The sequence below is a fragment of the Mobula hypostoma genome, chromosome 19 (assembly GCF_963921235.1).
Source record: "Mobula hypostoma chromosome 19, sMobHyp1.1, whole genome shotgun sequence".
Lineage (NCBI taxonomy): Eukaryota > Metazoa > Chordata > Chondrichthyes > Myliobatiformes > Myliobatidae > Mobula > Mobula hypostoma.
In genome coordinates, this window is record NC_086115.1 from 56,725,088 (window position 1) to 56,751,214 (window position 26,127).

At 41.4% G+C, this 26,127-nt stretch overlaps 1 protein-coding gene across 1 annotated transcript in view; it reads right to left on the reverse strand.

Moving 5' to 3' along the window:
- Nucleotides 1-292: 292 nt before the first annotated feature.
- zdhhc6 (zinc finger DHHC-type palmitoyltransferase 6) overlaps nucleotides 293-26,127 on the reverse strand; it is a 29,243-nt gene continuing 3,408 nt past the window's right edge. The window contains exons 4-11 of the mRNA XM_063071940.1: nucleotides 16,809-16,968; nucleotides 16,474-16,635; nucleotides 15,935-15,988; nucleotides 12,678-12,845; nucleotides 10,870-10,911; nucleotides 7,679-7,824; nucleotides 3,462-3,505; nucleotides 293-651 (exon numbers count right to left, since the gene is read on the reverse strand). Coding sequence (XP_062928010.1) covers nucleotides 548-651; nucleotides 3,462-3,505; nucleotides 7,679-7,824; nucleotides 10,870-10,911; nucleotides 12,678-12,845; nucleotides 15,935-15,988; nucleotides 16,474-16,635; nucleotides 16,809-16,968 — 880 coding nt within the window. The 3' untranslated portion in view covers nucleotides 293-547. The remainder of the gene's footprint in view (nucleotides 652-3,461; nucleotides 3,506-7,678; nucleotides 7,825-10,869; nucleotides 10,912-12,677; nucleotides 12,846-15,934; nucleotides 15,989-16,473; nucleotides 16,636-16,808; nucleotides 16,969-26,127) is intronic.

Genomic DNA, 26,127 nt, shown 5'->3' on the forward strand with positions numbered 1-26,127 from the left:
ATAAACAAGCTAAAGACAAACACCTTTAATAAAGTTCAGCAATGCCATTCAAACAGGTGGGATTGTGTTTGATGTGAACATGAAGTTGAGGGGCCCAATTAATATCTGGCCAAGATGTGCTTAACCAGGAAGTGTGACCAGGCTGAAAGAGCATAATGGCTTTCAGTGGGAGACAGAATCAAAAGTGGAGGCATGGATGTGATTAAGGAGTTGTACATTGATTTAATTGTCCCAATTTGTCCCAGGAAATTGTTTCCATAGTTTCATAGCAAAACTAGATCACTCAAATGCATATGAAAAGAAAAGGAATTTATTATTTTAAAATTGAGAATCATCTCTCAAATCTCTATCACCATAATTAGGTTGTGTCACAAACATTGGAAATTTTGAAGGAATTTCTTTGATTATAAAAGAAATGCTTAAGAAAACAATTGCTTTATCAAAACAGGTCAAGTAAGAATTAAATGTGGAAAAGAAACTTCAAGCCAAGGAGGTCCTGTAGAAGGCCATTATTAACTCTGCTGTTAGAAAACGGGCACCAATAGCATCAGAAATTCTTTTTATCCTCTTCTGACTTTTTATCTGTGGCAGGGCCATTTGAGTATTTCTCCACACACTTTCTTGGGAACCAGCCTCGTTCATGTTTTCCAACTGTTTAAAGAAAAGTCTAATATTATTGAAAGTCATTGAAACAATTATTCTCTCCAAGAGATTTACAAATTGCCTTTTTCCTTGCATGCTTTTTTAAAATGGAAATCTAAAGAGTCTCTTAGCTTGCTAAGTTCTTCCTCAGCTTATCCTTGGAGCTGCAAGATCAATTATGGGAGGACAGCTTCTAAAACTATAAGGTAGAATACCCAAGGCCTAGTAGCTATAAATAAGTAGGATCACAATTGTTGTTAAGCCCATCACCCCTAATGGGACACAGGTTGCTGACAGGAGCTCACCGAAGTCCTCCATCCTGTAAGTCCTTCAAGTAGTCCACCTTCTTGGTGTATCCTTCCTCGCCCAGGGATGAGGTCGCCAGAGCCTCTGTTGGCATTTCTGTAGCTCTGGGTTTTTACAGGATGGGGTTGCTAGCCTCACGCCCAACCCTCCTCCTTTTGCAGCTGGGCTTGGGACCATCCATGGTGGAATTAGGACAATTACCAAGGGAAATTATCTGTAACTTACTGAACATAAAAATTATGAATTGATTATCATCATTATACTGCAGGTGACAAGTGGGCAGTTGGTTTTCCAATCTTGACACCAACTTTGTCAGATGACGATCTGTGCTCTGTGCACTAGGATATATTCGTTATTCTTTTATCAGGGTGCCAAATATTGATAGCGATATAGTCGTGGGGTCTCAAGGTTAACCAGCTTTTTGGTATCCGGACTATATTTGCTCATGGAGCAAGTATTCGGCATGAAAGTTTGGTTGTATATTTTTTGAAATGTAATGCCAACAAGTTGTGTAGCTTGATTCCTTTCATATACCAGGATATAAAACCTCTTGTATTTAAGAATCTGTAGAAGCCAATGAAAGAAAATTATTCTGAAGGGTCTTCAAGAAGAAACAGACCACTGTACACTGTATGAGCTTTGCCTTAGTTTTTACATTTCCATCTATTGTTTATTCCTATTCAATTTAGAAGGCCTAGTCTTGCAAATGGAGCTAGCAAGGATGCTGTGGTCGGCATAGAGCGATTGCGCTGAATGGTCTGTATGTGATGTATTACTCTATGACTCTACTATATTCTTCTTCAGAGGAATGAAAGCAGAATCTTCGAAATTTTAATGTAGAAATTCTTAATTAAGCAGAGAATGAAAAGATAACTTATCAGTGAGTGGTTATGATCAGGAAAGGCTTAACTCATTAAATGGACAAAGCAGGATGGAGGGGTAGAGTAGCCTTGTCTAGTTCCTAATTTATTAGTTTGGTTATTATGCAAGTATCAGAATCTTTCCTAGTTCCAACTAGACATGCCGCCACAGCAATACAATGTATTGAGAATACTACTGCAGATCATTAAGGTCTACAAATTATCCCGTTCTTGTTAAACTGGGGCACATATCTTATTTTTACCTACAAGTTCTTCCCCAACAAAACACTTTAATTGCTTGACTAGTATGGTGTCGGAATTTTACAGAAAGTCTTGAACAACATTAGCATCATGGAATTTAAAAGCTTTGAAATGAATAAATTTAATACAAGGTGAATTGAGATTTTTTTAAAACATAAATCTTTTAAAAAAAACAAGTCCTTTAAAATAAAGGTACGTGGTCTTTCTTTTGTTACATTTAAAATGGCGATTTTGTTATGTTAATCTGGGGAATGCGGCTTTGTTGTGTTTTAACGCTGCAGAGAGTTTGCGCTAACAGTTTGTTTTACTTTAGAATGAGATAACAAGGTTCTATTAGCCTTGTTATTAGGTGGTTATGTATCGTTTTGTTTTCGGATGCCATGCTGTATGATATGACTGTGGACTGAGTTTTGGCGGGGAGTTGGAGGATAGACGAGGAGGACGGCGGACGTGCGGAGAGGCTCCGGTCGATCACTCAGGGTGGTCCCAAGCTGTGAGTCGACGGAATTCGGGTGGTCGTCTGATGTCGAATTGAGTTCCAACGGTAGCGCGCGAAGAACTTGGACTTTGACAAGTGTTGGCGCCTTTTTTTTTCCATTACTTTCCTCTCTGTATCAAATGTATATTAATGTTATAGAATTAGTAATATCTATAAAGTGTATTTGTTAAAATTTACTGGGTGTGCTGGCTGATGATTGATGTTTGTGATTGATTCGGGCGGTGACTGACCCTGAGGGGAGTGTTGAAGCAGGTGCTGGGCGGGATTTCCCCTAGACATACACCAGCCAATATAACGGAATGTTACATAAAAAAAAACAGAAAATGCTGGTGAAGTCAAGAAATTTCTGTGGAAAATGGAAACAGTATTGTTTCAGGTCAATGCCATTCATCAGACCAGGGAATATAGCTGAGTATTTTCAGCATTTTTCCCAGGAGATGTTTTGTAACTTTGACTTGCATGATCAGATAACATTTAACCCCTCAGAATATTGTGCAAAATAAAACAAAATCAACCCATCCAGTAGTCTATTAAGGGATGATTACTCAAGTGGATGAAATCAATTTTGAAGACCAAGGATCTCAGCAGGCCAAGTTGATAAACAGGTAAAAATCCCTTAGTTGATGAGCAACTACATACATAGCTATTCTTTCAGTCCAGCAGCTCAATATTATTCATATATTGAAACATATAAAGAACTGAAGCAACATTTTAATCACAATCCAATTCTGAAAAATACATATTCAGGTAATTAGCCTAATCAACACACAAAGTTTAAGTAGCAGACAAAATATTTTACATTGATTACTTTGAAGCTCTAAGCAATACAGTAATGAGATTCAAATAAACCAAGACACATTGTCTCTGAGAAGTAAGGTTCTAAGTTTACTTACCATGGGCATTTTTCTTCAAGTTCTTATCACCATACATCCAGTGCCTGAAGAGAAATGTTAATTGAATGATAATTAAAATTGATCAATAAAATACTCATTCTATTTTTTCTCCAATTTGTCCACATTTACAACTTAGTTTTATTACTTCAAATATACTGCAAAATTAAAACTTTTTTCCTTAAATTGTTTCAGCCTCAATTTGGAATCAGCATTTCATTTGATAATTTAAGAATTCAATTACAACATTACCATAAGACATAGGAGCAGAATCAGGCCATTCAGCCTGCTCTGCCATTTGATAATGGCTGATTTATTATCCCTCTCAATGGCTGTTCACCAGCTTTCTCCCTGTAACCCTTTGATGTCCTGATTAATCAAGAACCTATCCAACTCCGCCTTAAATATATCCAATGACCTGGCCTACGTAGCTGCCTGTGGCAATGAATTCCACAAATTCACCACCCTCTGCCTAAAATATTTTTTCTCATCTGTATTCTAAAGTAACAACACTTAATTCTGAGGCTGTACCCTCTGGTCCTAGACTTGCCACTACAGGAAACATTCTCTCCGCATCCACTTTATCAGACCTTTCAATATTCCATAGGTTTCAATGAGATCCCTGCTCAATCTTCGAAATCCAGCAAGTACAGGTCCAGAGCTATGAAATGCTCCTCATATGTTAATCCTTTCATTCCTAGGATCATTCTCATAAACATCCTTTGGACCCTCTCCAATGGCAGCTCATCCTTTCCTAAATAAGTGGCCCAAAACTGTTCACAATACTCCAAGTGTGGTCTGACCAATGCCTTTTAAAGTATCGCTTTTGTGTTCGGGTCCTCTGGAAACGAATGCTAACATTGCATTTGCCTTCCTTACCACTGACTCAACCTGCAAGTTAAGCTGTAGGGAATCCTGTATGACAACTCCCAAGTGCCTTGCACCTCTGAATTTTGAATTTTCACCCCATCTAGGATGGCCCACACCTTTATTTCTTCTGCTAAAGTGCATGACCATGCACTTCCCTATATTATATTCCATCTGCCACTTCTTTACCAATTCCCCCAATCTGTCTTCTTCACACACCCTGCTCCAACGCTACCTGCCCCTTGACCTGCCTTTATATCATCTGCAAATTTTGCCACAAAGCCTTCAATTCCTTCATCGAAATCACAGTCATACAAGGTGAAGAGAAGTCATCCCAACACCGACCCCTGTGGCACAACACTAGTCTCACCAGTAGCCAATAGAAGAGGCCCCCTATATTCCCACTCTTTGCTTCCTGCCAGTCAGCCAATCTTCTACCCATGCCAGAACCTTTCCTGTAATACCATGGTCTCCTATCCTGTTAAGCAACCTCACGTGCAGCACCTTGTCAAGGCCTTCTAAATATCCTAATAAACAACATCCACTGACACTCCTTTGTCTATACTGCTTGTTATTTCCTCAAAGAATTCCATGTTGACTAGAGCCCTTTTTGTCATGTGCCTCCAAGTACCCCAAACCTCATCCTTAATAATAGACCCCCACATCTTTCCAACCACTAAAGTCAGGCTAACTGATTTAGAATTTCCTTTCTTCTGCCTCCCTCCTTTCTTAAAGAGTAACATGTGCAATTTTCCAGTCCTAAGGAAACATTTAAGATTCTTTTAATTCCTGAAATATTATTACCAATGCCTCCACAATCTCTTCAACTACCTCTTTCAGAACCCTGGGGTGTAGTCTATCTAATCCAGGTGATTTAACTACCTTCAGGCTTTTCAGTTTCCCAAACACATTCTCCCTAGTAATGGCAATGACACTGCCCCTTGGCATTCTGCTAGTGTCTTCCACAGTGATGCAAAATAGCTACTAACTTCATCTGCAATTTCTTTGTCACCTATTACTGCTTCCTCCATCGTCATTTTCCACTGGTCCAATCTACTCTGGTCTCGCTTTATGTATCTGAAAAATACTTTTTGTATCCTCTTTTGTATTATTGGTTAGCTTATATTTCATCTTTTCTCCTTTTTTAGCTGCCTTCTGTTGGTTTTAAGCTTCCCAGTCCTCTACTTTTCCACTAATTTTTGCTATATTATATGCCCTCCCTTTTGCTTTTATGCTGTCTTTTACCTCCCTTGTCAGCCATGTTGTGTCTTCCTGCCTTTAGAATACTTCATCTTTGGGATGCATCTTTCCTGTGCCTTCTGAATTCCAAATTTCCCTCATAAACACCAGACTTTGCTGTTCTGCCATTATCCCTGCTAGTGTCCCCTTCCAATCAGCTTTGGCTAGCTGACCTCCCATGCCTTTGTAATTCCTTTTACTCCAATAAATTCAATCTTATCTTCTCCTTCTCAAACTGCAGGGTGAATTCTATCATATTATGATCCCTGCTTCCTAAGGATTCCTTAACTTAAGCGTCCTAATCAAATCCGAGCCATTGCATAACATCCAATCCAGAATTGCCATTCCCCTAATGGGCTCAACCACAAGCTTCTCTAAAAAGCCACCTCGTAGATTTGATCAAGAAGCTTAGATTAAGGAACCCTTAGGAGGTCAGTGATCTCTTGGTATCCAGCACCAACTTAATTTTCCTAATCTATCGGCATATTAAAATCCCTTATTATTATCACAACATTGCCCTTTCCACATGCCTTTTTTATTTCCACAAACTAGGGCACAAGGCTATCAATTCCATCATCCACATTATTGGCATAAAATGTGAACAGAAGTGGTCCCAACAGTGGTTCTGGGGCATTTGGAGGCACAAGATAAAGTCAGCATGAAAATCTTGTCTGACAAATCTGCTACAATTCTTTGAAGAAAAAGCAAGTAGGATAGACAAAGGAGATTCGGTGGATATTGATTACTTGGTTTTTCAGATGGCCTTTGAAAAGCTGCCACAGATGAGGCTGCTTAACTAGTCAAGAGCCCATAGTATTACAGGAAATATACGAGCATCAATAAAGCCTTGGCCGATTGGCAGGAGGCAAAGAGTAGAAATAAAGGAGGTTCACAAAAAGGATTCCAGGATTGAAAGGCTTATCATATGAGGAGCGTTTGATGGCTCTGGAATTCAGAAGAATGAAGGGGGAATCTCATTGAAAACTATCGATTCTTGAAAGGGCTCAGAGTGGATGTGGAGAGGATGTTTCCTAAGGTGGAGGAGTCTAAGATCAGAGGACACAAACTCAGAATAGAGGAATGTTCATTTAAAATGGAGATGAGGAGGAAGTTCTTTAACCAGAGAGTGGTGATCTGTGGAATTCGTTGCCACAGGCAGCTTTGGAGGCTAAGTCAATGGGTATATTTAGGGCAGAAGTTAATAGGTTCTTGATTAATCAGGGCATGAAGGAATACAGGGAGAAGGCATGGAATTTGGGCTGAGAAGGAAATGGATCAGCCATGAAGAAATGGCTGAGCAGACTTGATGAGCCAAACAGCCTAATTCTGCTCCTATACCTTATGGTCTTATGGCTGGAATTTAAAGTTATAGTTTAGAGAGTTGGAAGTCAGTTTCCTAGGTGGAAATCTCAAATACTAGAGGGCTTAGATTTGAAGTGAGAAAGTTTGGGAAAGTTTGGAAGGAGATTAGCAAGGCAAGATTTTTTGTTTGAAAAGTGATAGGCAGTTGGAATGCACTGGCAGGGGAGCTAGTTAAATCAGATATGATAGCAACAGTTAAAGGTCATTTAGACAGGCATTTAAACAGGTAGGGTTGGAGGAATATAGACCTTGTGCAGACAGGGCAATTGACATCATCATCACAGATTTTGTGGACTACAGGGCCTCTTGTGTTGTCAATTTCTATAAACTAGCTGCTGGAGGAACTTGGTGGGACAGTCAGTGTCTATGGAGATGAAAGATGGTCAACATTTCGGGTTGAGACCCTGTAGTAGTGCTGAGATTTGGGAGGATTAGAGGACTTGGACTGGAAGGATGCAGCGATCTAGATAATAGTGATGGAGGAGATGACAGGAGGAGATGACAAGAGGAGATGGACCATGAAGGGATTTGAAAATAATGATGAGAATTTTAAACTTTGCCTAACAGGAAGCCAACAAAGATTATGTGAGCAGGGCTCATTGTAACACTGGGAACAATGCTTTGGGTGACATCAAGTTGGCCCAGAATTGGAAGTGGAAAGTAGTCATCCGGACATAACTGCTAAAGCAGTATATTAATTCCAAAACCCTTACAACATTCCATGATATGATCAAAAATTTTGCTCAACTTACTTCAGACCCCTTGTGGCTGAAATCAATTCTCCTTTCTTCAGCTGAATTCTGGGCTCTTCAGTACAAGGTGTGCTATAAAATGTTTTGAAACCTTTTGTTAAAGGACAGCAAGCTCCATTGTAATCTTCAATCACTTTGTATTGAACCTGCCAGTAATAGGGTCAAAGTACAGATCAAATAAAGCACAAACATCATACTTTCATTGTGAACAGATAAAATGTTTCCAGTCAATCAATACAGCTATGAAAAATACTTCATTTATTTCAAAATACTCATCTACAACTTTAGGTCTGATAATCAAATACATTTGGTGTTCTTGTAGTCACAACTTATGGTCTATATTTACTTATGTAAGATAGTAAGCCAGGCATTCCACAAATGATAAATGAAATCTAAAGTGATGATTATTACAGATGCTTTTTAATTTTTAATAGTTTCCTAGAGATTGTGATATTGTTTAATACATTCACTATCAAATAATATAAGTAAACATTGCTTTTCCTTCAGTCTGATTGCCTTTTTTGAACAAAACAAATCCTGGTCCAAAGCAACACACACAAAATGCTGGAGTAACTCTGCAGGCCAGGCAGCATCTATGAAAATGAATAGATAGTCGACATTTCAGGCTGCGACCCTTCTTCAGTACTGAGAAGGAGGGGGGGTGGGGGGAGATGCCACAATGAAAAAAGGTGAGGGAGGGGAAGAAGGATAGCTGGAAGTTGAATAGCTGAAGTCAGGTGGGTGGGAAAGGTCGAGGGCAGGAGAAGAAAGAATCTGATAGGAGAGGAGAGTAAACCATAGGAGAAAGAGAAGAAAGATGGGACCCAAGGGAGGTAATAGGCAGGTGAGAAGAGGTAAAGGTTAGAGTGGGGAATGGGGAATGGCGAATGGGGGATTTGTTCACCAGGAGGGATTGATATTCATGCCATCAGGTTGGAGGCTACCCAGATGGAATATAATCTGCTTTCCACAGGAATTGCTCACTCCCTTGTCCCTCATCTGTCCCTCCCGAACGGCCTAAATGCTACACCTACCCATGCTACGCCTACCCATACACCACCTTCCTCACATCCATTCATGGCCCCAGACAGTCCTTCCAGGTGAGGCAACACTCCACCTGCAAATCTGTTGGGGTTGTCTATTGCAGCGGTCCCCAATCACTGGGCTGCAAAGCATGTGCTACCAGGCCGTGAGGAAACGATATGATTTGGCGATATGAGTCAGCTGCACCTTTCCTCATTCCCTGTCACGCCCACTGTTGAATTTGAACGCACGCGAGGTCATTACGCACGCGTCATCCATGTCAGCGCAGGAAGGAGGTCAACTCCTCGAGCTTGCAAATGATGATGGGCTGAAAAGTATGTTTGACATAATATTGCTGCCGGCATTCTGGATCAAAGTTAAGGCTGAATATCCTGAGATAGCCACGAAAGCACTGAAAATGTTGCTTCCATTTCCAACGTATCTCTGCAATGAAAACTAAATTGCACAATAGACTGGACATAAGGAACCCCGTTTGAGTATCTCTGTCTCCCATCACCCTTCGATAGGACCGTCTTGTTGCAGGAAAACAAGCCCAGGGCTCCCACTGATTCAGCGAGATTGGTGTGTTGCAATGATTTTATATGTTCATATGGCGAAAATATGTGCTGTGTGTTTAATATCCAAACGTTACTTAAAATGTTATGATGCTATTGACTTACTTATATAACCATATAACAATTACAGCACGGAAACAGGCCATCTCTGTCCTTCTAGTCCGTGCCAAACACTACTCTCACCTAGTCCCACCGACCTGCACTCATTCCAAAACCCTTCATTCCTTTCCTGTCCATATAGCTATCCAATTTTTCGTTAAATGATAATATTGAACCTGCCTTTACCACTTCTAATGGAAGTTCGTTCAACACTTACTTCAAGCTCCCCTGATAATTGACTTATCACTATATTCATGCGAAGAAAATATGCACTGTGTGTTTAATATTAAATTCGTTAGATAAACCCTTTTAGAAACGAAATTGAGTGCATTAGCAAGTTATTACCCATATTCCGGTCGTGATTAACACCCACCCCCGACAGAATCGCCAAAAATGATTTGTAGAGAGAATTCGGCATATTACATGTACGCGCATGCGCACTGGTGCCCGCGCATGGCCTCATGGTCATTGTAGTCTTTCTCGGGGTAAACCCAACGTATTTGACCGCTACTCTTGTCCGTCGGCAACCCTACCAGGCCCACCCCCCCCCGGGGTCGGCCAGTCCGCCGGTCCGCAAGAATATTGTCAATATTAAACCGGTCCGCAGTGCAAAAAAGGTTGGGGGCCCCTGGTCTATTGTGTCCAGTGCTTCCGATGCGGCCTCCTCTACGTTTATACATAGCGCTCTTAGACTTCACTTATAGGTTTGGTCCCTTTACAGAAGGGATTCAATACAAAAGGTGCAACAATGATTCACCTGTATAGTTCCAGGGATGCAGGTTTTCTATACAAGGAGAGGTTTATTAGATTGGGATTGCATTCCCTAGAGATTTGAAGAAAGAAATTTCATTTTTTTTTTAAAAAAGGGTCAGACAAGGTAGATATAGGGAATCTGTTTCATCTGGCTGAGAAGACGGGAAGGGAGCACAGTTTCAGAATAATGGGTAGACCTTTAAGGATGAAGAGAGAACTTTCTTCAGAGGGTAGTGAACGACAGGACTGCTCTTCTACAGAGGGTAGTGGAAACTCAGTCATTGTGTGCATTCAAAACATATTGATAGATTTCTGTTTTCAACTGCATAAATTTGTGAGGTCAGTTTTTGGATAATTGGGATTGAGGTAGTAGATCAGCCATGATTTTAACGAATGACTGAACAGACTCTAAAAGGCCAGCTGCTCAGCTTGCATTCTTACATGTCTTCAGTTTTATTTTTATCCTTGCAGAGTCCACTTCGGTATGTCCTGTTGAAGAATAACCTTTATAGAGCCTACAAGAGCAAATCCAGGTTTAAAGTTTTCTCTGAAAAGCACAACTACATACTACCACACCCCCCGAAAAAAAAATTAAGTTATAGGTGTATGTTATGTAAATCTGAGAAATGACCAGAAATCTCAACTAATTATAAATATTAATGATTAATAACATCTACTTTACAAGGAAAATCTACGAAATACTGCCATCTGCCAAAATTATATGGACACTACAGTACTTACACTTCTCACTTGTTTATCAGCTTTCTGTTTCAGCTGTTCTATCTGTAAAAAGAAAACAAAAGCATACAAAGTCACTTATCGTTTTTTCACAATTAACTGGTTGTTCATTTGTTCTGTGCCTTGTTGTACGAAGTAAGCGATCGTAGTTTTTCCATGACCATGACTGTCCTTGGCAAATTTTTCTACAGAAGTGGTTGCCCATTGCTTTCTTCTGGGCAGTGTCCTTACAAGATGGGTGACTCCAGACATTATCAATACTCTTCAGAGATTGTCTGCCTGGCGTCAGTGGTTGCATAACCAGGAATTATGATATGCACCAGCTGCTTGTACAACCATCCACCACCGGCTCCCATGACCCTGACCGGGTGGCTAAGCAGGTGTTACACCTTACACAAGGGTGACCTGCAGGCTAGCGGAGGGAAGGAACACCTTACACCTCCTTTGGTAGAGACTCATCTCCATGGCACCTATCAAATTAACTGATATTATCCTGAAATACTGAGAAACTACAAGAAAATAACCCTAATGTGGCTTAAGATAGTGGGTGTTCGTTCAAGGGATGATTGTTACCTTTTTGATCCTTCCCACTTTTCATTTGATGAGATGTTAGTATTTCTTTTGCAATTCCTGTCAGAAATTTAAACTGTATTTGTCTAATGGAAAATGAATAGAATTTCATGCATTGCATCACTGATGCTTTTAGTCTGCAATTTGATCTGCCATGGGAGCTGGATCTGCAGCTGTTAATTCAAACTGTGCAGTCAGCTGTCAGATGGGGTGTAAGTGCCCTTCCTGAGCAGGGAAGAAAGCACCGCTATGGTGGCACAGTACGAAATCAAATGTTGAGTTTACAATGAGTTGTTCTTCTGCATCCTGCAATAGCTGGTACTAAGACTGCATGCTCGTTGGTCAACAGAATAACCAGTTCTGAAGCCAATGTACAATGAAATGAACAAAAGAATTAAATACTAACACCATCCATCAAGTTTCTTGATTTTTACCAGCAGGGGAAACATCACTTGGTGACATACATGTCAAACCTTTGACAGATTACTGTCTAAGCTATTCAGAAATCCCAGAGCTTTATTGAACTTGAATAAATAAACATAGCTGTTTTCCTTGATGCTTTAATAGCCAATTTAGTCTCAGTCAGGTTCCAAGTAGACCAGAGATTTATCAGCACTAATCTGCTTCATTGAATAATATGGGTCCTGATAGTAGGAGGAGACTCTGTGCACAGGTGGAGGTGGGGTGACGGAGGAACAGGGCTTGTTTTTGCTGCTGTTGTTTTGTTGTTTGTTCTGCCGAGCATTGTGGGCATGCCCTGTTGGCAATGCTTGTGGACTGCCCTAGCACACGCTCGGGTACATTGGCTATTAAAGCAAATGGTGTATTTCACCGTACAGTTCAATGTACACATGACGAGTAAACTTGAATCTTGCTTTATAGCAAAGGCAGTGACTCAAGTGAACTGCTCAAAAGGAACAGGACACTTCTGATTATACAGAAACCACAGTTCTGACATGAAGTTACAATGTACCCAGGAACAACGCTGAAGCCCGTATTGCCACACAAATTCAATGCATTACCAAGTAAACCAAGCAGATCAAGGACATTATCATAAAAAGTAGATTTAAAGCCAAATCATGTAGAAAAATTCATAAGATGTCTTATATATTTTTAAAAAAACTATAAGTGCATTGAAATTCAAAATTAACAACATTTTTGAAAGGCGACCCACTATTTATGTGCGAGCGAACATTTTATTCAATTTTGGTGCAGTAACATATTAGAAGAAACAAACTTACTGTTAGTGTGTATGGATGGCTGCCTTCACGAACAGGCCAAACAATTCCATCTGTTTCAGGAATCCCAGACCATGTAAACACTTGCCTGAAGTTCTTCCACTTGCTTCCAAGGTCGTATGGAAAAATGAACTGCTCACCCGTTTGATAATACTGGATTCTGTCTTTGGCCTGTGAACATGCGATTGCATTGGTAAATTTGATTTATGAAAATGAGATCACATCTCCATAAAAACAAGTGACATTATGTGCACACTTCCATAATGTAATTGTGAAGCAATGGCTCAAGTTATCATAGTAACAACCAAAAGTTCAAATCCCACCATGTCAGCTGTTAAATGGTTAATAATTTTGAATGTGAGTCATGAGGTCTCCATGGATCAGAGTCGACCACGGATGTTGCACCCTAGCTGCATGGGCAGTACGATATGGGGAGCAAGCTGTTGCCCATGTAGCAAGCAAGCTCCCCCTCAAACCAAGGAGGTTTGAGATCAGAGTTTTCCTTCTAGATGAATTGCCAACAATGGCTGATGAGCTCCATCTGCCCAAAGCAATTGGCTTTAAAGCAGTAGTAACCTGCCTTTTACCAGTTCTTGTGTCAGTGAAAACAACCCTGCTGGACTTGGTAGCTAAGCCACACGTGAAAGCTTAAATTCTGAATTTAGAACGTAGAAATTTACAGCACAGTACAGGCCTATCAGCCCATGATGTTATGCTGACTGTTAAACCTACTCACAGGTCAGTCTAACCCTTCCTTCCTACATAGCCCTCCATTTTTCTCTCATCTACATGCTTATCTGAGACAGTTTCTTAAATGCTCCTAATGTATCTGCCTCCACCACCAACCCCTGGCAGGGCATTCTATGCACTCACCACCCTGTGTAAAAAAAGACTTACCTCTGACATTCTCCTTGTACTTTCCTCCAATCACCTAAAAGTTATGCTCCCTTGTATTAGTCATTTCCTCTCTAGGGAAAAGCCTCTGGGTTTCCACTCGTTCTATACCTCTTATCATTTCATATGCCTTTTATCATATCATACACCTCTAACAAGTCACCCCTCATATTTCTCTCCAGAGAGGAAATCCCAAGCTCTCTCAACCTATCCTCGTAAGACGAGCGGAAAAAAAAATCTCTGCAATGATGACTGAAAAACAATTGTACTTTCTTAAAGTTCCAGCTGGATTCACTGATGTCCTTCAGAAAATCAAAACTTGTCATTTGCACATATTCTAGCCTACGTGCAATTTCAAATCCACCAACACATTGGATACTCAAATTCCTTCTGCAATGGGTAAGCAAAACCCTCTATCGTACCATTGCCATTACACTGGAAAGAGAAATAAAATTATCAGACCACCAGGCAGCAACCAAGGCACTGAATTCAGAGACGGCAAGGTCGCAATATGCACAGACTCATACATTACAACCAGCTAAATTCTTCTATCACCATACCTGAATAAGTTTAAGGGGAACATGAGGGGAAACCTTTTCCCTCAGAGTGTTGTGAGAGTGTGGAATGAGCTACCAGCATAAGTGGTGCAAGCAAGCGCCATTTCAACATTTAGAAGAAGTTTGGATAGCAAGGATATGGAGGGCTATGGTCCCAGTGCAAATCAACGTGAGTAGGCAGTTTAAATGGTTCAGCACAGATTAGATGGGCTGAAGGGCCTGTTACTGTGCTGTGACGCTATGAGTTCTATACCACTTGCAAGACAGAAGTGGCAGAGTAAAATCAGTCTCGATGTTCTCAATGCCAATGAAGTTTTATAGCACCCTGGATAAATAAAGTTAACAAAATCTCCTACAGATTACCACCTACCACCAGTTCTAAACTGATAAAACAGTGCTTCACCACACTTTTAGGTTCAGAGTGATTGTTGACGACTCCAAGGACTACCTGCATGTACATGACTGACTGAGCTGACCCAGATTGAAAAGATTTGGCTGCCAGACCAAATAGCAAGCAGCAAATGAACCAACACAAAGAATAAATCTACTTCAATTCTTCCTCACTAATCAACTATACTTGTTACAGTTGAATCTGTTCACAAAAAGCACAGGCAGAAAGATGTCCTCACAATTCTCGAGAAAACGAAGTCCAGCTTTCACAGTGAGGACACACACCACCTTGCATGGAGCTGTGATCATGTTAAAATGGATAGGCATAGAATAGATCCAGTAGCTCATCAATGGATGTCCAAGAAGCGCTGTGGAGCATCAACAGCAGTAGAAATTGACACCACCATAATATAAAATGTGGTCTTCAACTGGAGGAAGATCAATACCTTATATTCCGTCTGGATACCCTCTAACCTGATGGAATGAATATCGATATCTCCTTCTGGTGAACAAATTCCCCCCCCTCCCATTCCCCACTCAGGCCTTTCACTCCTCACCTGCCTATTACTTCCCCGAGCGTTTATTCTCAGCATCAGACACTAACAGTAATTTCGGTGTACCAGCTACAAAACGCACTGCATAACTCAACACACTCCCGAAACCCCTAACATCTACCACCAAGATGCACCATCACCTCAGCTTGGAAATTTGTTGCCGTTCTACATCAGACGCTAGTAACTTGTAAGCCAGCAAGAGCTTGGGAGCACTGAAAGAGAAATGCTCAGTAGCCATTTATCGTGACTTCCACATGGGCTATTAAGTACTTCCTAAATCTTAAGTTTTGTAAAAGGAGTTAATTTTGTTAAAAATTGTGACAGATTGTTTTAAAGTTTAAAATATTCTAAATTATTTTTGAAAATTCATGCCAAATCAAGGGGCATATCAGGTCACTTACTTTTGATTTTGGGATAAACAAGAGTTTACGGAAGATTTAAGATTAGCTTTGTTTGTACAATACAGTGAGGCATTGAAACATACAGTGAAATGTGTTGTTTATGTCAATAACCAATACAAGCCGAGATGTGCTGGGGCAGCCAGCCAAGTGTGACCATGCTTCCAGCACTAACATAGCATGCCCACAACTTACTGACTCTAATGCATATATTTTAGGAAGGTGGGAGGAAACCAGAGCACCTGGAGGAATCCCATGTGGTCATAGGAAGAATGTACAGACTCCTTACAGACAGCAGTGGGAACTGAATCTCAATCTTACAGCCAGGGCCGTAAGGTGTTTCACTAACCGCTACGCTACTGCGCTCAAGAAGAGATGCATCTCTTCATATAATGCACAGGATCCAATGCAGCAATTTCATCAGGGTAAAATTGGCAGCGCAGAAATACGAAGTAATCAGAACTTACCTTTTCTTCTATCCAAACTTCAATGGATGTTTTGTTTCTAAGAATCACTTTCATCTACAAAATAGAGACCAAATAATGAACCCAAACACCCAAGGAAATACAAAATTAAACTAGTTTACTGATAAACAGAAGCCTCACTAGCTACCTAATAGGAAGCAATTTCTGGTAGAATCAGAATCAGGTTTATATCGCTGACTTGTACATTGTGAACATTGTTGTTTTGCAACAGCAGTAGAGTTCAGGGATATGTAACATCTTTGCAAACAGATGCCTCGTTAGGAAAAAAAGTATCAATTAGCATGAAATACTTATGCTCCACAACATAACGTTCATCGGATAAGCAGCTTTTCAGTTCCTCAGTTTCCACGTCCTATCTTTTTAGACACTTCAATTTTATTATTGCTCAAAAACATTAAACTATTGGATTCTACTCAAATAGTTTGCATGACCAAATACTGATCCATAAATTAATGATGTTCAATGAGACTAGGTCCAAAAATAACCATTGACGTTTCAAAAGATTCCATTGCAAACTGTACCTGAATAATAAACAACATTCCAACAGCTATTGTTGTGCCAATTGCCAATCCTAAAGCAAATAGCGAGGCAGCAAATCCATAAATTCCAAAAGGAACGATGTACTGAGGGTTACTTTGAGCCACACTCATGTCAATTTTTACAGAACTCCAACCAAATGATATCTGCAATAAAACCATTCAAAAAGACTGTAAATAGAGGTATAAATAGTGGCTTTTTAAAATATGCAACAACCATACCAAAATTTTCCTTCTGATCAAATAGTTCATTCAGGCAAAGCACATTAATTAACACAATACGTTGAGATGTATTTGGAAGAAAGCAATGCTTTACTTACCCTGTTATAGAGCTGTGTGTACATGGTCATGATTAAAATCACAGAAGCATGAATACAACCCAAAGGTGCTAACATCAGGAATAAGGTAAAGTAGCCATGGTTAAAATTACCACAACAATTATTAATCCATGGACAATGATGATCCATCTTCATCACACACCTAGGAGCAAAGGGTGAACTATGAGAGCAGCAAATACAACTCTGTCAAACTAAACAACTTCCGTGGGCAGTAGTGGGAATTTCTAGTAAGTACATTGACAATATGCTAGTGTATTAAAGCTTTACAGAGAAGTCCAGTTGCCTAGATACACTGCATATTTTTCTTTGAAAGATCAGACCAATTTGATTAATTTATATTGAGGTTTTGACAGAATAGGTATTCACAAACTGTAAAAGACAAAAAAAACAAAGAAATGTTCTCCTTGTTTAACATGAAATGATCCACAGCAGAAAAAAAACACTGCAAATATAAAAGGTGTACCTGAAATAACAGAAGTGAAAATTCATTTGGAATTAACAGGTATCAGCGGTCAGATAAAACTTGCCATTTGACCTTAGTCATTCAACCATCAACAACACTGTTCCATCAGCCTCAGCTGAATATCTAGCTTCTTAATCACATCTTTGCTCTTCACCTCATCCATGGGTCAGTGGTAGGCTGGGTAGTGATGTTTCTTCTAGAAATTTTTAGCAATGATTTTATATCCACAGCTTTATACTCAATTGTAAAAGAGAACATTCCCTACAGCCGCAATATCAAAAACCTTCCTTAACATTAAAACTTCTGTGATACCATCCCTCAATTTTCCCTTTTGAATATTAGATATCTAGCCTGTTCATCCATCAAGATATAACCTCAAGGTTCTTGTACATCTTTGGGTCGTTTTTAATATCTTCTTCAGTCTATTTATTTTTATTATACTGTGATTAGATGAACTTCAAATACAATTGTGGCCCAGTGCAAAGTTGACACATGGTTCTTAAGAAGCTTTCTACTTTCAGTTTTATCCTCCTAGAAATTGAGTTCTGTTTACTCTCATTTAAGGTCTATTAATCCAATAATTCCATAATTCACAGGATAATGGTGGCCAATAGTGTAATGCTATTACAGTGTCATCATTATTCTGGTTCCTTAAGGTTGTCATAGCTAGGGGTGGTAATGGAGATAAGCTCCCGTTACCTATTAAATGCTCCCAATGGTGTGCACCTTAAATACCCTCTCACAACCAAGTTCAGCTCCTGGCATAAACATGTGGTTTAGCTATTAACCCCGGCAGAATTGATTCTATTGACAAGAGAAGGGGCAAAGCGGGTTACTGGCTCTTTAAAACCAGTCGCTTCAGGCAGATGGGGCTCATCAGCCGTGGCTGGCATCTCATCTATAAGGAAAACTCTGATCTCAAACCTCTGCTGCCTTGCAGCTATACCCATTCATGAGGAACACTTCGGGAATAAATCCCGAGGGAATATCTGCAGCTAGAATACCTAAGGCAGTCCTACATTGAGTTTAATGCCGACTAGCAACTCCTGCGATGCTGCTGGTACCAAACGTCTCTGCCTTTCCTTTGGAGAGATGGAGCTTGCTACATGGCAACAGCTTGCTCTCCATATCGAGACAGCTAGGATGCAATATCCATGGTCAACTCTGAGCGACAGAGGCCCTCACCTTAGCGAGCCGGGTTCAATTCCTGTCACTGCCTATAAGGAGTTTGTATGTTCTCCCCGTGACCACATGGGTTTCCTCCGGACCTTCCAGTTTCTTCCCACAATCCAAAGATGTTCGGGTTAGTAAGGTAATTGGTCACATGGGTGTAATTTGGTGGTGCGGGCTTACTGGGCTGGAGCCCAATTGGGCTGGAGCCCAATTACCATGATGTATCACAAGTTCCACCTTGCCTTTCCACAATTATTGTGTGCAGTTCTTTAAAGATTCCTCAGAAAATATGATAACATTTTAACCAAGTTACATTTCTCACCATAATTTATTTTTTTTTCCACTGTTTACATATTGCTTACAAATCAATGGAGTTTCCATTCGGGTCCATAAAGAAACAAATTTAACACATGCTGCGTAAGTGCTCTGAATTTACCCGGGTGGTGCTTCCTGTGTTAGGTTACAATCTATATTTAAGAGTGGCGTACAAAAAATTGAACACCAAGTTTAAAGGCAATAGCACCTTATTTTGGAAATAAAACTGGATTAACTTCTGTAATAAAGTTATAGAAGCTGGTAGTAGCTATTATTTTTCCAAGGAATTATATGCCTGAGGATAACTCATTTTAAATTAATCTTGCAATTCAATTATTTCATCATCTGTAGATTATAGAAAGTATTCTATTAATTATTTGTCTATTGCTGTAATGCTCCTTTAGTCTTCTACTGAAATCCTCTTGCAATTAACTCTCGACATTTCATTTGCTCACTGCACCCAAGTTAAATTTCCTGTTATGTGTACAGGAAAATCTAGGTCAGCTCTGAAAACCAATGTTTGCATTTCTTACTTCATTCTGCTTTCATCTATCGCCCCCACTTCCCCCAACAGGATAGCTTTCACAATGTCACTGTTTACAGATCGCTTCACTCAAAGCCTTCCTCGTAGAGCTGAAGCAATTTGAAAACAACCGGCTTGTGTTGGGATGTGCTGGGGCAGGTCACAGGTGTTGCCACACTTTTGGTGCCAAACATACCATGCTGCAACTCACTAACCCCAACTGGTACATTTTCTGAACGTGGGAGGAGACTGGAGAACCAAGAGGAAGCCCATGTGGTCATAGGGAGAAGGTGAAAACTCCTTCCAGACACTGGCGGGAACTGAACCCTAATTGGCACAGCAAAGCGAATGCACTAACCACTATGCTACCACATTCTCCCTTTAATTTGATCCTAGAGTCAAGCACTTCAAATGTTTTCTTTGAAATTTCAGGTATATGATATCAATTGATTTCCCTTACACACACTAGTCCTCATCGAGAGATCAAAAGTGGAAAGGGTGAGCAGTTTCAAGTTCGTGGATGTCAAAATTTCTGAGGACCAATCCTAAGCCTAACACACTGATACAGTCACAAAGATGACACCACAATGGCTGTATTTCACTAGGAGTTGCAGGAGAATTAGTCTGTTACGAAAGGCACTTTCAAATTTCTACAGCTGTACCGTGAAGAGCATTCAAACTGGCTGCATCACCGTTTGATAGGGAGGGGCCACTGCACAGGATTGGAAAACGCTGCAGAAAGCGTAAACGCAGCTAGCTCCATCATGGGTAGTAGGCTTCCCAGCATCCAGGACACCTCTCACAGGCGATGCACAAAAAGGTACCATCCATCATTGAAGACCCCACTACCCAGGACATGCCCTCTTCTCATTGCTCCCTCCAAGGAGATGATAGAGGAGCCTGAAGACACACACTCAACCTTTCAGGAACAGCTTCTTTCCCTCCGCCATCAGATTTCTGAATGGACAATGAATCCATGAGCACAACCTCAGTACTGTAAACACAAGAAATTCTCCAGATGCTGGCAATCCAAAGCAACACACACAAAATGCTGGAGGAACCGAGCAGGCCAGGCTCCATCTACGGAAATGAACAAACAGTCAATGTTTTGGGCTGAGACCCTTCTTCAGGACTGAAAAGGAAGGGGGAAGACAAGGAAGATAGATATAAGGTGATAGGTGAAACCAAGTGGGTGGGAAAGGTAAAGAGCTGGAGGAGGAGGAAGAATCTGATTGGACCATAGGAGAAAGGAAAGGAGGAGAGGCACTGGGGGAGTTGATAGGCAGGTGAAAAGAGGTAAGAGGTCAGAGTAGGTAATAGAAGAGGAGGGAGGGGGAGATAATTTTATTTCCCAGAAGGGTCAGTGCAGGGTCCCCCTAAGCAACAGGATACTGTTGAGGGGCATGACCTACCTGGGCAAGGCAGCAGCAGCCCGACCAATAGGACTATGGTTAGCTCTGAGCCTCAGAAGGGTAGGGTGAAGCCAGGTGGAGCAATAGTCATAGAGGACAGATAGGAGGTTATGCGGCAGAATAGTGTGTTGGCTCACGGCTGCTAGGGTCCAGAATGTCTCCGAGCGGTTGCAGAATATTCTTGAAGGGGAGGGTGAGCAGCTGGAGGTCGCAGTACATGTTGGTACCAACGACGTAGGCAGGAGAGGGATAGAGGTCCTGCGCGGTGAGTTCAGGGAATTAGGAAGAAGGCTGGCCAAGGTGGTAATCTTCGGATTACTCCCAGTGGCACAAGCTAGTTCAGGTTGGAACAGGAAGATAGCGCAGATAAACGAGTGGCTGAGGAGATGTGCAGGGAGCTGTTTTTCAAGTTTGTGGATCATTGGAACCTTTTCTGGGGAAGGAGTGACCTGTATGTGGGATAGGTTGCACCTAAACTGGAGGGGAACCAATATCCTGGGAGGGAGGTTTGCAAATGCTATTAGGGAGGGTTTAAGCTAGATTTGCAGTGGGGTGGGAACTGAAGTGAAGAGGCAGTGTATGGGGCGGTTAATGCACAAGTAGGGACAGCTTGTAGGGAGTCTACGAGGAAGGTAGACTGATGATAGAACAAAGAAGCACTCAGCCAGATGGTTTGGGATATGTCTATTTTAACGCAAGGAGTATCATGAGCAAGGCAGATGAACTTAAGAGAGTAGATCAATACATGGAACTATGATGTTCTGGCCACTACAGAGACTTGGGTGTCTCAGGGGCAGGAATGGCTGCTGAGTGTGCCAGGCTTTAGACATTTCAAAAAGGACAGGGAGGGAGGCAAAAGAGGTGGGTTAGTGGCAATGCTGATCAGGGATAGTGTCACGGCTGCAGAAAAGGAGGAAGGCATGGAAGGATTGTCTACCGAGTCATTGTGGGTGGAAGTAAGAAACGGGAAGGGGAAATAACTCTACTGGGTGTTTTTTTGTTTAAAATAGACCCCCCCCCCCCCAATAGTAACAGAGACATTATAGAGCAGATAGGGAGGCAGATTCTGGTGCAATAATAGGGCTGTTGTGATGGGTGATTTTAACTTTCCTAATATTGACTGGCATTTCCTTAGAACAAGGGGTTTAGGTAGGGTGGAGTTTGTTAGGTATGTTCAGGAAGGTTTCCTGATGCAATATGTAGATAAGCCAACTACAGGAGAGGCTGTACTTGATCTGGTATTGAGAAATGAACGTGGTCAGGCGTCAGATCTCTCAGTGGGAGAGCATTTTGGAGGTAGTGATCACAACTCTATCTCCTTTACTACGGCACTGGAGAAGGATAGGAACAGACAATTTGGGAAAACATTTAATTGGAGTAGGAAGAAATCTGATGGTATTACACAGGAACTTGAGAACATAAATTGGGAGCATATGTTCTCAGGGAAATGCACGGAAGAAATGCAGCAAATGTTCAGGGAATATTTGCATGGCGTTCTGCATAGGTATGTTCTGTTGAGGCAGGGGAAGGTTGGTAGGGTAAAAGAACCATGGTGTACAAAGGATGTAGAAAATCTAGTTAAGAAAAAAAGCTTACAAAAGGTTCAAGAAACTAGGTACTGCTGGAGCTCTAGAAATTTACAAGGGTGTCAGGAAGGAGCTCAAGTATGAAGTTAGGAGAGCTAGAAGGGGCCATGAGAAGGCCCTGGCAAGCAGGATTAAGGAAAACCCCAAAGGCATTCTACAAGAATGTGAAGAGCAAGAGGACAAGGCACGTGAGAATAGGACCAATCAGGAGCGATAGTGAAAACAAGTGAATGGAGCCAGACAATGTAGCAAAAGTACTTAACGAATACTCTGCCGCAGTATTCACCAGTGAAAACGACATTGGCAATTGTGGGGATGATTTATAATGGACTGAAATGCTTGTGTGTATAGATATTAAGGAAGAGGATGTGCTGGAGCTTTTGAAAGGTATTAAGTTAGATAAGTAACCAGGGCCAGACGAGACATACCCCAGGCTACGGTGGGAAGCAAGGGAGGAGATTGTAGATCCTCTGGCAATGATCTTTGCATCATCAATAGAGACGAGAAAAGTACCAGAGGATTGGAAGATTGCAAACGTATAATGTTGGAGAAGATCCTGAGAGGCAGGATTTATGAGCATTTGGACAGACGTAATCTGATTAGGGATAGTCAGCATGGCTTTGTCAAAGGCAGGTCATGCTTTACGAACCTGACTGAATTCTTTGAGGATGTAACAAAACACATTGATGAAGGTAGAACAGTGGAGGTAGTGTATATAGATTTCAGTAAGGCATTTGATAAGGTTCCCCATGCAATGCTCTAAAAAAAAGTAATGAGGCATGGGATCCAAGGAGACCTTGCTTTGTGGATCCAGAACTGGCTTGCCCACAGAAGACAAAGGGTAGATGGTTCGTATTCCGTATGAAGGATGGTGACCAGTGGTGTTTCCACATGGATCTATTCTGGGACCCCTCCTCTGTGTTATTTTTATAAATGACCTGGATGAGGAAGAAGGGTGAGTTAGTAAGTTTGCTGATGACACAGCAAAAGATTTTGTGGATAGTCGGAGGGTTGTTAGAGGTGACAACATCAATAAGATGCAGAACTCAGCTGATGAGAAATGGCAGATGGAGTTCAACCCAGATAAGTATGAAGTGGTTCATTTCAGTAGGTCAAATCTGAGGACAGAGTATACTATTAATGGTAAGACTCTTAGCACTGTGGAGGATCAGACAGATCTTGGGGTCTGTGACTATAGAACACTCGAAGCTGCTGCGCAGGTTGACAGTGTTGTTAAGAAGGCATATGGTGCGTTGGCCTTCATCAACTGTGGGATTGAGTTCAAGAGCCGTGAGGTAATGTTACGGCTATATAAGATCTTGGTTAGACCCCACTTGGAGTACTGTGTTCAGTTCTGGTCACCTCACTAAGGATGTATGTGGATACTACAGAGAGAGGGCAGAGGAGATTTACAATGATGTTGCCTGGATTGGGGAGCATGCCTTAGCTTGGGTGAACTTGGTCTTTTCTCCTTGGAGTGATGGAGAATTAGATGTGAACTGATAGAAGTGTGTAAGATGATGAGAGGCATTGATCGCGTGGATAGCCAGAGGCTTTTTCCCCAGGGCTGAAATGGCTAACACAAGGGGGCATAGTTTTAAGGTCCTTGGAAGTAGGTATGAGGGGGATGTCAGGGGAAAGTTTTACCAAACAGAGTGGTGGGTGCGTGTAATGCATTGCCAGCAAGAGTGGCAGGGGTGGATACAATAGGGTATTTTAAGAGACTCTTGGGTACATGGGGCCTAGAAAAATAGAGGGCTATGCAGTAGGGAAATTCTAGGCAGTTTCTAGAGTAATTTACATTGTCAGCAGAACATTGTAGGCTGAAGGGCCTGTAATGCGCTGTAGATTTCTAAGGGGAAATCGATATTCATACGATCAGGTTGGAGTCTACCCAGACAGAAGAAAAGGTGCTGCTCCTCCACCCTGATGGTGGCACAAGAGGAGGCTGTGGACTGACATACCAGAATGGGAATAACAATCAGAACTAAACTGGGAAGTTCCACTTTTGGCCGATGGAGCAGAAGTGCTTGATGAAGCAGTCCCCAATTTATCATCTTAAGGGAGATCGCTTCAGGAGCACTGGACACAAGAGATGACCCCAGCAGATTCACAGCTGTAGTGTTGTCTCACCTGGAAGGACAGTCTGGGAGCCCGAATGTGGTGAGGGAGGTGGTGAACAAGGAGGTCTAGCAGTTTAGCCACTTGCAGGGATAAGTGCCGGGTGGGAAATTAGTGAGAAGTGACAAATGAACAAAGGTCAGAGATAGAGCGATCCTTGTGGAAACCGGAGAGAGGGGGACAGATAGATACGTTTGATGGTAGGATCCCTTTGGAAATGGTGGAAATTGCAGGGAATGATGTGTTGGATACCGAGGTTCATGGGGTGTTAGGCCAGGACAAGGGAAACTATCAATGTTAAGGCAGCTGGAAGGTGGGGTTAGTGTGGATGTTTGGGAAATAGAGGAGGATCCGGCAAGGCCAGCGCCAATACTTTTTTCCCTACGCATTTAATTTTCCTTTTTATGTACACTTATTGTAACTGTAATGCCCTAGTTCACATGGTTCATATTTTTTTTCGCTGTTATGCTTTTCTGTTCTGTGTAAGCTGCTGGTTTGGGTTACTGTTGAAGATAAGAGATAGGAGAAATGTGTGCTATCCAATTGGGATGAACGGATTCAGGGGAGGTTTCTCTGGTGAGGGACACTAAGGTTGGGCATGGGGCTTTTCAGAGGGGTGAAGAGAGAGGAGGGTGGAGAGAAGAGGTTGGAGGAGCTGACATGATTGGATGTAGCCCGGGGGGGGGCGGGGGGGGGGATTGATGGAGGATTGGCGAAGGGGAAACTGAGCTCCAACTTGTGCACATTAGACCATTTCATTAAAATTATAAAGAATTATAAAGCTAAATCTTTTAATTGTATGCAGTGTACTGTGTTATTTTGTGGCACTTACTTGTAACAGGGTTACAACTCACGCAGCATCCACACAAACAGGGGCATTTGGGGGGTTTGCACTTCAATCTCCCACGTTTGGCGAGGCCAGAGGGTGTCTTCTCTGGACTTGTGCAACCGAAGGAACCAAAGTGATACACAACTTACAGCTTGTATTATTACGAATTGCAATGTACTGCTGCCACAAAACAACAAATTTCATGACACAGCTGTATGCCAGTGACATTAAACCTGACTCAGATTCTGTAACCCTCTTACAACCTCAGAATAGTAACTGGTACAAACATTTCCCAGTCAAAATACACAGCAATACTGCCACTCACTAAATTCTTCACTGCTCTCATACTGTGTCCCCAAGCAATAGATTAATACCTCCCCGTCATTCACTTCAAACCACTGCTTCCCTTCTCGGTAATGTGGTTAAGTTTTGATATCTTCCATGATACAGCGACTCTACTAAACTTTATGCAATTCTGTAAGATCAAGATAAAGAATTCATTACTGATATAACAATTTAGGAAAGCTACTTTTAGTAAAGCTATAATTAATGGGACTAAAATACAACAAACTCCTTGGAGGTGATGGCATTAGCTTAAAATAAAGAATCAGGCATTTGGAACTGTGAGGAGCAATTTCTTCACTCAGCAGGCTGTAAATCTTTTGAATTTTCTACCCCAGATGCTTAGAAATCTAAAGATTTCTGTAGATGCTTAGTCACTGACTGAATTTAAGACTCAGATAGATTTTTAGATAATAGAGGAAATCGAGGGATGTGCAAAATTCGAGGTACAGGATTAGCCACGATCTTGTTCGGAGGAGCAGGATCAAGAACTCATACCAGCTCTAGATTCTAATTGTTTTGTTATCAGATATCCAC